The following is a 13,616-nucleotide window of genomic DNA, read 5'->3' as shown; positions in this document are numbered from 1 at the left end:
GAAAGTTGCTTTTAGGTTGCTCCTTAAAAGAAAAAACAGCATTTATCCAGTATTTATTCAGTATTCATACTTCCAGGATGCACTGCTCCCAGGGCCAGACCAAGATAAACTTTCTGTGATGGATATACTGCATCGTGCAGACAGTCTCAGGGATCTCATAGCAAAATCCCAGACCATGCAAATCCAGCTATCAGAATCTACCCTTCTATTACTGACTTGGTGTTTCCAGCTTTCTTGATATTTTAGGCAAGCAGCACCACTAGCCACATGAGAGTGATTTGTTAATAATAATGGAAAGCATGCCAATTAGGGCATCACGGGGAGAAATGCTATAGCTAGTCTAACTGACCTTAGAAGTCATTTTAATAGTGCTCTGCCAAACAGAGCTATTAATGGGTTCTGTCAAATATCACAATTTTAAAGCACCTTCTCTAGCTGGTTGACTTCTCTGTCAAGCTCAATGCACATTCTCTCTTATAGAGGAAATATTAAAACTGATAGCACGTATTATAGTTAATAGCTTTAAGAATGGGGACGTTTCTCTGTAAGGTTAGATTTCGCCTAAGGTTCTTGTCTTCAGTGTGTAGGCTGACCCTCATCTCTTGCGCTGGTGTTCTGCTTTGATAGTCCAGCATCATTTGTTGTTGAGCTAGAAATTTCCAGACGCAGCAAACACAACATAGGTGTTTTGTATAAAAATCTCAATATTTAGCTATCACCAACACTGAACACTATGAAAGTATTTTGTTACCCATCTTATTTCTCAAGTAAACAATACATTTCTCACTGCCTAGATTCCAACACCGACCGCAGAACGGCATTAGCAGTTTTTCAAAGTGATCATAAATGCAATTGCATTGTTTCATGAAATCCCTAATTTACCTTTTTTTAAAAGAAAAAAAGAAAAAAAGCTATTTGTTTGGAAATGTTTGAAAAATTAAGTTTTACCACTATGAAGGGGGCAACCAATTCATGATTAATCAAGACGACTAAATGCTCTAATGAAGAAAAAAATAGTCATCAGAGACAACATCTCTCAATGTCAGTCCAAATTTGTTTCGTCATGTACAAAGTTTCAGGGCTTCAGCGGGAAGCTGTCRCTCTTCGAGTCCTTGCACAAGGAGAAATTACAGTTGTCATTAAGCCCACTATGTTTCATTCTGGGCTGCGACAACATAAAATCCAACTGTCAATACAACAAGCTGTATCTGCCCATTTCTGAGCTATTACTCTGTCTGTTCCCTCTTCAGTAGGAAAACACATCTATGGGAAAAGGCCAGCAGACTCCTTAAAAGAGGAAGAAAGAGCAGAGGAACATCATCAGTTGCTTTTGTACTATGTTMTTTTTGAGACCTTGTTCCTATTAAGGACAAGGAACAGATGGACTGAATTAGGTTAAGATGGAACATAAACATTCCCCATAGCTTTTATAGCAGTTATTTAAGCAGGAGCTTCACAGCAACACCAACTGAAAATTACTCAGTCTTCCCTCACTCAAGGAAGCGCTAGTGCACACGTCTCAGACACAGCAGGTGTTTCTCACTTGCTTTTTCTGACAGCCTCAGAAGCAATGGCTTGTACTAAATACCTTCAGCCAGTCCGCTGTGATCACCACACTGGGGTCCTTTAGAGCGCTGAAGAGTTGCTTGGTAGCTCTTTTCTTCTCCTGTCTGTAATTTTTTTTTTGTACCTGGTTCAGAACAGAGGAAAACAGCAGCTGTAATCACGTCCTCTTCAGGGGAGGAAGGAACAAAATGCATTAAAGACAGCTATGTATAGCACAGCTAGAGCCTGACCCAGCACAGGTTCCTCAGAAAGGAGCACAAGGGGGAACAACGTAACGAGATAGCAGATATTTCCTTTGCTTCTGAAGTTCCACTAAACACCATCAATTTTTGCAGCTTACATGTTTTTCTTTGAGGGGAAAGGGGAGAGGCTGAATACCCAATCGTCCCCACCCCTCAAATTAAAGATATTAAAAGTAATTTCATCCAAAAGCAAATTAATTGTACTTTGGTTTTGGTAGACAAATAAACATTCAAGCAATTATTTGCCCAGATTGCCTAGAAACAGCCCTCCTAACCAGAGCAATGAAGGGTTGCAATCCTCCTCACGTGCCTAACGGCTCTGTAACACATGAACAGAGCACAATAATTACACTGATTTTTTTCTGTTTGCAATATATAATCTAATACTGTATACGAAGCCTGATAATACCCTTGGCTGATAACGACTCCTAGAAGAGTCAGTCTTTTCTGGGTCTTGGGAAATGACTCACAGTAGTTCCCAACGGTTAGTTAGGAAGGTACTACTTGTTTTGTAAAAGAGGGTCAGCTGATGCTAACTTGGCAGCTGCGCACATACCTTCAGTGTTTCCTTCTTCGTGAATTTGGCCGTGGGAGACACACACTCTTTGTCAGACCCATTGCAAAGCTTATATTCATTCTAAAAAAACAGGGAGAGAGGAAGTAGAAATGTGTCAACATAAAGAAGTTTGAGTTGTGCTTTAATGAAGGGTTGTTTATATTTTCCAGGAATCCATGAAAGAGCCGACTGCAGGCTTCGTCAGCAGACACAGGGCACCCTTGAGAAAGGCGTACTGGCACTGTGCTCTGAACTCCCTTCTTACACGCAGGGTTACCTGGAAAACTCCCCACCACATTTTCTTCGTATTTCTCCCACACAGACACTAATCCTGCTAGAAACAACAAAAAATCTATTCTTATTCCTAACTTTGAAAATTACCCATCTCTCTTCAGATTCTAGAACATTTCAATTACTCCAATAAAAATTACAGGGAAGCTGGTAGAGGTCTTTCAAAAYTACACTCGATATTGGCAATGACTGTTGCCCTAGCTGAAATGTCCAGAAACATGAGTGGGCAAGAAATAACCTAATCATGTTACAGATAATATAGAAAATTATCATCATCTTGGCCTTGGGAAGCCAGGCACGAAATATACAGTCACTTTAAAACATGTTTAACAGTGTCAGTGCTGTTTAAATTCATTTTCAGAGACTGCAGACTGATCTCATGATTGTGCTGATAGGCTGAAAAAATGATTTACTTGCATTAGACATGGACACAACATTACCGTTCCCCAAAATATGGTGCACTTAGAGAGCATAGCCCTCTGGAGCCAGCTTCCAACCAGGACCCTCCTTGGACAGGCATCACCAGCAAGGTGTCCAAGCCTTGGGAAGGGCACGTGCGGTGGTCTGGGCCCTGCTGCTCGTTATGTGGCCCTGGGGAAGTTACTTCTTCTCTCTGGGCCTGTTTTCCTTCCAACCTTTCATCTCTCTTATGCACTTAGACTGTGATCTTTTGGGGTAAGGCATTATCTCTCCTTCTTAGGCATGACAATTTTGTAAAAAAGCTCAGCCCTTGGCCATGTTGATTTAATGGTTATGATGCAAAAATGACCTGCATTAAGGAGAATACACATCAGACGCGGTTCCCATTTATCAGCTTGCTGCTATGATGTGAAACACATCCAGCGGGCTCCCAAACTCTTACGTGTGCGTCAAGAGTTAGTGTAATCATTTTACAGTGCCTTCAGTTTTGAGAGACCCACTTTTTTTTCCCCTCCCAGTGACACAGAAACCTCTCCAGCTACTACAGCCACGAGTCACACTGAACATTAGTAGGGAAGGATTTAATGACAGCTGGATCAGTCCTTTCCACTTTCTGGATGATGCAGGGTTAGAAATTAGGGGCAAAAAGGGCAATTTGCAACAGGGACAGATTCACTATAGAAACTAGTACTCGCTCTTACATACCATGAGTCTACTAAAAACAAAACTACACAGGACACTGGAGAATAGATAGAGAAATAAAAACTTCATTCTGTGAAGGCACATAGAGACCAGTGAAGTCCCTGATCTGACCATCCAGATTACAAGTGGAGTCAGCTTTAGCACTGCTCAAAGAAAACGCCAGCTCTGGACTCCTGCAATCTATTCAGCGTTTGCCATCTTTGTTTCAGCAGAAAGAAAACCCTCCTCCTCTACCTGCGATGCAGTCTCTGATGCATATTTTATGTATCTTCTGCACATGGGACATCACTGTAAAAACCCAGGATTTACAATGGGGACCATGGCACTGACACGTCGATGACATCTGAGCAGCGAATCCTGCCTGCGGGGTCTTTGCCACACTTCCAACGGCAGGGTTGCACATTTGAGAAGCACGCTATTAGCTCCTCTTTACGAGGAAATGCTTCTAAGTGCTTAAACGACTCTGAGAAAGAATCTCCCAGAATGATAAAGAGATTATGCTTTCATAATTCAAGACGCATATCCTCAGAAATTGGTCAGATTTCTCCCCCCTTCTCCCTATTAGCAGGGAGAGTGTCCTGTCCTTGAGACACAATTAGGAGCTGACTCTTTACAGGCCATTTTACCCCCTCCAGTCCGGGCGAGCAGGCACCAGAGGAAATGCTGCACACCGCTCCTCATCAGCCAGCACGGAGAAGCAGCAAAAGCACAGGCGTTCATGAGGCTCCTGCTCAGGTGTTGGCAAAGCATCGGAATACAAAGAGTGCTTTTTACTTAATTAACTAAAATACACTGAAGTCGCTTGCTGCCTGGAGAATTACATCTTGGCATTTACATCAAGGATAAAAATTCAGCCCCTGTGCTGAATTAATATTGGGGACCAATATTAACACAAATGGAGGCACTGTCGCAGGTCTGCCAGCCTCCCTGCCCTGCTAGCTTTCCTGGGGGGTCCCTGGCTTGTGCTAAAAATAAGCAACCGCAAAACTTCAAATCGGGACAGAGGATGAAGAGGTGAACTTCCCTTATAACCACTGCAGCCTTTAGCTGTTCATCAAATACAGTGAAATTTGTCTGAAATCACTAGGTCAAAGCAGCTGCATGAACAGCCTCAGAGGTTGCTGCCATGGGCACGCGAAACAGCGTGTGGATTCCTTTACCCCCCAAGAGTTGGCCAGACGTGCTGTATTTGCTAACCTTGCATGTAAATGGGAACGTGGCCACGGGGATGGCACGCATTAACGCAGGCTTGAGGGTGGATGAGAAAGAAGCAGTTGCTTGAGTCTCTCCCCGCCTGCATAAGGACTTCTAGGGATCAGAAAATATCCGTGCTGCAACATGGTGAATATTGCAGCACCCCAAGGTGGTTATAAAAGGGCCAAGCTTTATAAAAAGAAAATCTCACTAAAACCAAGCGACGTTACTAGGAGAAACACAGAAGCTTTCAGACCTGCCTGACCTAGGACTTCTGTTTCCAGAAACTTGACCCCTTTCCCCAGTTACTTTTTTTATTAGGCAGACTAAGGGCTTCTCTCTGCCAACTTTGCCTCTTGTGCTTACGAGGATGCACAGATCCTAAGCAGCACTTTGCTCACAGGCGATCTCCAGGTTTCCAGCATGAAAAGCACTGCATTTCTGTTTAGACAGTTCCTCCCTTTTGATAGGGAGGGTGGGATTTCAGGCCCAGGACTGCCCACCATAGGCCCCCTCTGTTTGCACTCTCCATGCTGTGGAGGACAAGGTACAGTTCTCTCCAGGTTTAAGCTGCTGAATGATTTGAAGTAATATGATTTCATATTTTTACATGAATCTGTCATAATAGTTTTGATGTTTCTCATGATAGGTGTGAGGTTCAATAAATCCACRCCATCAGCTGTAAAGATCCCTAAGACACAGCAAGGCTTTACAGCACTAAGACACATTAAGAGCATTTAATGATGTTCTTCTGTTGACCTTCCTTGCTCCGCCTGGTAGAAAACGAGGAGAAGCCTTTTGTCATCACAGCAATTTCTTTGAAGAAACTAGGATATGCCAAAGATAGCAGAGTCTGGCCCTCTCCCTTTGCCACACCRCGGGAACAGTGCTAACCAGAGATAGGACTTCATACAACAGGGAGCGTAGGGAATTTGTGTCCTTTTTAAAATAAATAAATAAAAAAATGACAGGGGTATTCTAACAAGGCAAGCAATAGATATGTTTCATATACTGCTTCTCATAATGATAAGGCTAGAAGACAGTTAATTTGCCAAAAACCTTTTCAGGCCACACCTCACCACTTACAAGGGTGGGAAAGTGTCGCCCCTCGTTGTACTCTAACCAGATCCATCCTTTCCATGCTGGGCTGGTGGCATTGCTGGGCGATGCCTGGCTGTACTATACACTGAGATGCACTTTTTATCCCCAGTAGATCTCTGTCCCCTTTCATCTCAGTCACGTAGGGATCCGCTGATGATGGTCAGCAGGTATCACAAGACCCTGTCGTTTCTTCAAGGCCTCTGCAAGACAACGCTGCAGTGCTCTGACCATAAAGTTATTCTAATTTCGGGTCTTTTGGTAAGAGGATTCATTTCCAATAGGAACCAAATCACTTTATAGGGAAACAGGCTGCGATCAGCTCTGGTGTGGGGGATGCCAGCCCCCGAGCATGCCACATCTTGGGCAACAGCAAGAGGAATATTTTATTCTGTTTAGCAAAAGCAACTCTTGCTACACAGGATAGACATACAGAAGCATGTAATGAGAGACAAATAGACAGAACAGACAGAACCAAGTCAGAAATATTTAAACAAAGTCATTCTCAAAATGTGGTCTACAAATTAATGGTGGTGAGGGCTTACAAGTTGTTCTTTTCTTTTCTTTGTATCCAAGCAAAAGAAAGATGAAATCAGAAGGGAATTTGAAGACAGAAAAAAAGTAGCTGGGGTCATAAGTTTTGTTTCATAAAAGTAAAAATAGTCATCACATAGGAGACATCTCCTTGCTCAGATGTAATRTCTCTAGTACCTTTTCTACATAATTGCTACAAACCTGCAGCACTGCAGAAATAAAACGAATGAAATAAAAGCTCTTCAAGCAGTATCAATGCTATGGAAAAGCTCAGTCTAATATTGCAAGTGAAGTGCTTCTTAAGTGTTATTCATGTGATTATTCACAGGTGTCTCAACAGTATTCAAATAACTTTGTCTTCAATTTACTATAGGCAGTAAAATGGTAGRTAACAGCACATTCAAAGCACAGTAGAGTCAAGGAAATGATTCCCATTAATAAACAAACTTTGGATTAGGAAAGATTATCTTGCAATTAATATGCTGTTTTAGAGGAAGTTGATTATTTTTCACCTCAAACTTTTTAGTTTGCAAAAAGATCCCCCTTATTTCAATGATGTTACAAAAATGCAATAAGGATGTTTACAAGTCTGAAATAGTGCAGTGATGAGCACTAATTAAAAAGAATGTACAAATAATAGCTGAAGTGACAGCAATATCTAGGGAAAATCRTTGCTGAAAGTCAGAAGAGCTATCCAAGCAACTCTAAATACCAAGTTACACTGCTTTTTAGTGGAATGCTTTGCTCCGTTGCATCACATTATAGTAATTAAAGAAAAAAGTCACAGACCTCATGGGATTGCTATAGGACCATTTAAGTGTGTCTTTCATGGGAAGAATGTTCTACAAGTTTAGAATATTTAAGAAATATTTTAGGCAAGATGTAGAAGTTGCACACTGAGAATGATGCTGCTTCATATACAGCTGTAATTCTGAACAGAATTCTCCAGCAAAGCTTTGCTTTCCCCACTAGCAAATGCTAGATGTAGCTTTTGTTCCCAGGCTAAAGTTTAAACAAATCAAGAAAATGAGTGATGAAAAACTATTGGACTTGCAGCTTAAAATCATGCTTTGCCAAATCATTTCACAAATCTTTTTGATTTTAGCACCTCCATTTACCCTCCCTTACTCCCCCAGGAACGCTAGAGTAAGAGGTTGTGATAACCACTGACCCAAGATGACACAATAGGACTGCTGTGGCTTACCCAAAGTCAGCAACCCTGAGACCTTGTTTGTGCAAGTGACCAGCTACTACTGCCTACATCCCACCCTGTGAGGTGCCCGGGAGTTTCAGGGGTTGCATGTGCCTACCTAACTTACGGATCTCCATTTTTCTTTCTTCTCAGTGCAAAATCCCACCCCTCTGCTATGCAATTTTCCTGCGCTACTCCAGGATAAATCTCTCTCTACCTGAAATTAGCTGCAAAACCCTCTGCAGACAATAGCGATTACCTGGAATGCTACGCATGGAAGTAAAGAAACAACGCATTGCTGTGCCTCGGCCCAGGAACTGAGCATACGTATGCTGATGAGAACAGAAATCATCACGGTTAATGTGTTTTCCCCGGGGCTTTGCTGTATTTACGTGCCTTCTGCCTTTGGCGCTTTCTGTGGTATATGTTATCTTTGTTGTCTTTTCCACTGAAATGAGGGAATCTACAGTGACCTCCAGCAGCATCTCTGTGAAAAATGACTTCTTCGGCTACTTGGCACTGTTCTGCTGAGGCTGGGACATTTTGCCACAGTAGATGACTATGGCAGCAGAAAGAAATAACTTGCTTAAATCTTGATGGAGCCGACTATCTCCAAAATAACTGCATCTACAATACCTACAGCATGAAGCACGGTAATCAAACATCAGCACGGGTTCTGGCTTGGCAGCACCACCATCTGGGGTGGCCAGGCTCTCCCCTAAAGCTGTGCTTAGCATGCACCAAGGGCCAGTTCACTCCTGAGCCTCACCGAGCCGCTTCCCCCTGCTGCCAGAGCTGACATGGGACTCCTCGGTTTGCTGCTACAGGAGAAGCAGGAGGAGAGCTGCCCTTGCAGGTTTCCAGCGCCATGAATCGCTTTTTATGATAGTCTCAAATGTAACCGTGGCTATAACTAACTTGAGTTAAATGCATGAGAACGAAGGATCAGTTTAAGAGCGCATGGGCTTTGCAGCTACTTTATTAAGGAGCAATCAAGTGATCGCTACATCTAGGCAAGTGATAGATACAAACTGCTTATAATTCCTTTGCAGCTAAAATAAGTTCTAGCAACCACTTAGATTTGTATTTCAGATTACCAAAGTCTTGAACAATTCAGGCATGTGGAAAAACTCATTCATGAGGAACCAGGCAATCTCAGCTTTGCCCTTCTGTACATCATATAACCGTGCACACAACAGCCAGACTCCCACAGCGTGATAATTTTAGACTTCATTGTGGCGCCAGCGTGGGACTGAAAAGAGTGAAGCATCACTGAGCTCTAGCTTTAATATTTTCCTGACTAGTCCCTTAAAATAAACTTCAACTCTGTGTGGGCTCTGCATGCATATCAAAAGATCACAACAGGTTTCCGGACACTAGAATAAATAGGTAAACATTGAATAGGAAAGAGATAATACAACACTGCAGACTGCAATAAAAGGTGTCTTAAAGGATGCTAACAGTGCCAAATAAAGCACATGAGGAGAGAAAAGCATCTTCTGTTGCTATCAGGCATGGGATAACTGTGCTACCTGGCTGCAGAGAGGAGTCTGAGGCTCAGAGACAGTTCAGTGATACTTTCACACCTCACTGTGAGCACTGGTCCCAGAAAACAAGGTTAAAGGGCTCTTGAAAAAGAAACTAAGATGAGAATAAGTAAGCTAACATTGTTTGTTTTTGTTTTGTTTTTCCCCAAAAGGAGATGAAAGCTCAGACAGTGTGATGTGATGACAATTAGATGGCTTCAACCTGGAACACCTGTAGCCTGCTCCATCATGCAGGGGGGCCGTGCCCCGAGTGCATGAGATGCAGAACCATCCCCAGGCCACCAACGGAGTGAAACAGAAATGCAATTCATCCACCTGGGGTAAAGCAGAGACGCGTGGCCAAGCTGGGAATTCAAGGTCTCCAAGCCCCAGCACAGGGTCTGACTGCTCAGCCATCTCTCCTACCCTTTGCGTTGCTGGGTGAATAGCTGGTGCGTCGTGGGACAGCAGACATCGCAACGCAGCAATGCTGAAGGCAAGCTAGTTTACAAGGGCAGCTACACCCCCTGGGGCAAATACAGAGTAAGTGTTCATGGCATAGATCTCTCTCTTCATGGGAAACCTAAAAATCTTCCCTTTCTGCCAGAGCTGGGCTAGCTGCTTGAAATTATCCTGGCTCAGCATTACCTGGTATCACGCTCGACACTGAACTATAGGGGAGAAATACTGTAGGGGCAAACTCAGTATCTCAGTGAGGATAAACAGATCTTCACAGGTAGCTTCCTCATAGCTCAGCCATCTCACAAACTGCTGCTGGCCTGGCCAGCACACATCTGGGCCTCCAGCACCCTCCAGGCAGGCAGTCGCTGTCGTCRCCGCATTTAGCTACTTCTCTGAACTTCTTCTGCCATGTTTTCCCTGCGTTCAGCCTGCAGGATAGGCTGAAGAAATTCTCTGAAGAGTCAGGCAGATGCAGGTGCTTTTATTTTGTGGTATCTGCAAATCCACAATTTGAAAGCGCCTCTCCCACTTCTACAAACGAGACCAAATTAGGCTCCAATATTCAGCAGACTTACCCAAGGAATAATTTTGTCTCTGTTCTTTTTGCTGAATGGGTGCTTTTACCTAGTACCTTTACTTTTGAATCCATTAAACCTGTACACCCTACAATGTGGTTTCTAAAAATTATTTCCCCTCTGCTTCTAGCAATCTAAACATGACCCAATTAGTACACAGTCTTTCCTTCAGTTCAAGCTGGTGAAATCACTATTTATTTTTAAACTGAAATACTCAGATTGCTACCTATAGTCCTGGACAACTCATAATAAGGTTTCATTATATAATCTTAGAGTCAAATAGACATGAAAAATTCAATATTAATTGACTATCAGTTTGCCAAAATCTGTACAGTAAGACACGGCACACAGTGGGGACTCCCTCCTATCGCTGATTCGGCAAAGCAAGACAGAAGAACTGCTGGGCTGCAGAAGAACAAGGCAGTGTGCAATATGGCACAGTGAACTGGAGCGAAGCGAGACAGACAGGCATCCAGCACAGGCCCAGTGAGCTGCAAAGTCACTGCTGGCGGTCTCCAAATCCAATGCCATGTATCTAAGCAAACTGGTCAAGCAGGAAAAAAAAAAACCTAGCTCTGGCCCATTCAGTTGCCAAATTGCTTGCAATACCAGAAGTGAGTAGTAAAGTTGAATTTGAGGGATGTGAGGCCCTAATATCTGCTTTTTAGGCCAGAGGAATTTTGACTGTTGCAAAATCAGAGTCTGGGCTGTGCTCTCTCTCAGAAACGCACTCCTACTCTTGTGTTTGCCATGTACCTGAGAAATCATGCTCCAGCTAGGACAGCATTTCCGTGCTCTGCACTGTCCTGTGGCCACCCTGACCGGCTCCACCAGAGATTAAAGAAAAAGTCCCTCCTCTTTATATTCCTGAGTCACTGTGATATTAACGCCACCTTTGAAACACCGGGCTTTGAAACAAGCCATGGACGCAGTTGCCTAGGCCTTTGACTTTTCCACAGCTCTGTTTCTGGCACCGCCAGGCTAAGTAGGAGGCTGGGTTCCTGTGACGAACCAACTTGCCTGAAAAAGCAAAACCAAGGTTGGCCTGCAGCTGGCCAGGCTCCAGCAGAAGCAGAGGACACATGAACACGAGCCATTTTTGCATGCTCACCACTTCTCTGGTTGTCACCTCCCCATGCTGGCCTCTGCCAGGGCAACCCTGCACAATGGTCTGCAAGCTCCCAGGAAGCACAGCCAAATGTATTTGAAGATGCAGAGCCACTGTCGTATATTATAAGAAATCATTTGTCTCCAGCTGTTTCATTTGTGTTATATTTTCATGTCAGCTGGTGCCATTTGCATTTTATAACTTCATAGTTGAATAAATTTAGTTAAAAATTTATTAACAGGCTTTGGTTCTATTTCTAGTTATCCTCCAGAAACATGTTAGGGACCTGCAGCCAAAAACCCTGTACATGAGTCTCAAAGCCAGACCTAGATTAAAATGTTGATTCCATATCTGCAGAAAATCAAACTCAGGCACTCAGTAACTCCAGATTTACAGCCAGGTTTTGAACACCCAGATCCAGAGTCTTTAGATCCAGTTTTACCTCTCCATAATGGGCTGGATGAAAATGGTGGGTTCAGGAAAGTTTGGTTAGTTTGCATTCCTTTTCTGCTGCACTGAGTCCCAGAGCCCTCCCCTTGGATCTGGACTCACGGTTTCGGATGATATGCAATACATTAAATACTAAATAAAGCTTTCTCTTCCAAAACAATCAAGCTTTGCGATTGCCTTGCTGATCAGAAACAGCAGGAGACACCTCTGCTGACAAAATCAACCTTATATCCGTAATTGTTCACACCTAACGCATGGCCACAGGAGACCCAGATAAACACGGCTCTGGCACGGTAGATGCTGTCAAGACTGAGGAAAGCATGGACTTGTCCATGTCAACCCAGCCTTCATTTTCCTTCTCTCAAAATATGTGTGCACAGTTCCCGCAGGAACAGAGGGAAATGCTTTCTCAATGACTTTAAAATAAGAGAGTAAGAACTGATTAATAAGTCGGCCTGAGGAAAAATGAAAGCATGAGCGGGGTCACGTCCCTCTCCCCCAGTACCTTACTGATGGAGTTTGGCGTCTGCGGTGTCTCATCTTTCAGCGTTGATGGGCTGTTCCCTTCCACGTCCTTCCCTGCAACAAAGCAGCATGATTCAGAAATGGAGGATTTCTGTAGAAAAATCATGGCTAACTTAGGGCCCTTGGAGGGCCACGGCTAACAGAAAGCAAGAGCAGGTGTCACGAGCAACATCAGGCACACTGACACCACACGCACGGACCTCAGAGAGCTTGAAATAACCCAGGCCTACGTGGTAGGGCTATACAACAAGTACTGCTCAAAACTGATGTCTGAAAACACTATGGTAAACTAACGTGATGGTTGCAAAACAACGTGATGGTTGCAGAGTCCTGCAAGCAAAGGCTAGAAAACACCAGAAATCAGCTTGCTTATGCATCCTTAATCAGCCCCCTCGTGTGTCTGTACTATGATGCAATCTTTAATTACATTATCACAGTCTGTTTTTTTTCTTACACATCTCATGCCTCATTCAGAGCAAATAATAGACGGTATCCAGTTAATAAGAAGCTATTCAATACGTTAGCCTCCTTGGTCAGTATCTGGCAACTCTACATAGATGCGCTTGATAGCATGCTTTGTTTGACAAATAATAGCCATGATCATAAAGTGTTACAGAAGACAGAACTCTACCTAGACATAATTAAGAAAAAACATTGCAGATCAATGTCTTCCAACCAAATTATTTGTTACAATGAGAAACAGTTTCAGTTAATAAGTAGCATTTATGAAAACCACGACATTTTCCAATCATTGTAGGGAGATACATATTTTCCACTATCTAAATATACTAAACTCTCAGTATATTATACACATTATATACTAGCATTAACATATGTAGTCCTGGTCCAAGCAATAAAATGAAATGACAAATGCTGTTCTTTCTGCCAACTGTAATCATGCACTTACAGTAAAAGAAAGCGCAGAGCTTCTATTAAAAAAAAGCCAAAAAGTAGCATCTGATTAGACGAGCTTTTTAGTGCCAAGACAGTCATTGTTATCCAATTGCAATGTAGTTTTCCTTTCCAAATTGCTAGCAATTAGAGATTCAATACTGGCTGCGGTAAAGAACCACCAAGACAGTGGAATATAATCCATTTGCAGTACGCTGCAAACATGGGAACTGTGAGAGATGCACTTAAACCTTTGTGTGGACAAGTCTTGGAAACAACACCAA

At 43.0% G+C, this 13,616-nt stretch overlaps 1 protein-coding gene across 1 annotated transcript in view; it reads right to left on the bottom strand.

The window, feature by feature from the left end:
* Nucleotides 1-13,616, bottom strand: part of OSBPL5 (oxysterol binding protein like 5) — a 77,745-nt gene that overhangs the window by 39,477 nt on the left and 24,652 nt on the right. The window contains exons 3-5 of the mRNA XM_026078913.1: nt 12,422-12,495; nt 2,365-2,445; nt 1,589-1,690 (exon numbers count right to left, since the gene is read on the bottom strand). Of these exons, the coding sequence (XP_025934698.1) occupies nt 1,589-1,690; nt 2,365-2,445; nt 12,422-12,495 (257 nt within the window). The remainder of the gene's footprint in view (nt 1-1,588; nt 1,691-2,364; nt 2,446-12,421; nt 12,496-13,616) is intronic.

The sequence above is a fragment of the Apteryx rowi genome, unplaced genomic scaffold (assembly GCF_003343035.1).
Source record: "Apteryx rowi isolate R43461 unplaced genomic scaffold, aptRow1 scaffold_49, whole genome shotgun sequence".
NCBI lineage: Eukaryota > Metazoa > Chordata > Aves > Apterygiformes > Apterygidae > Apteryx > Apteryx rowi.
The sequence above is the reverse complement of the archived record's forward strand: the minus strand, read 5'-3'. Positions and strand labels throughout refer to the sequence as shown.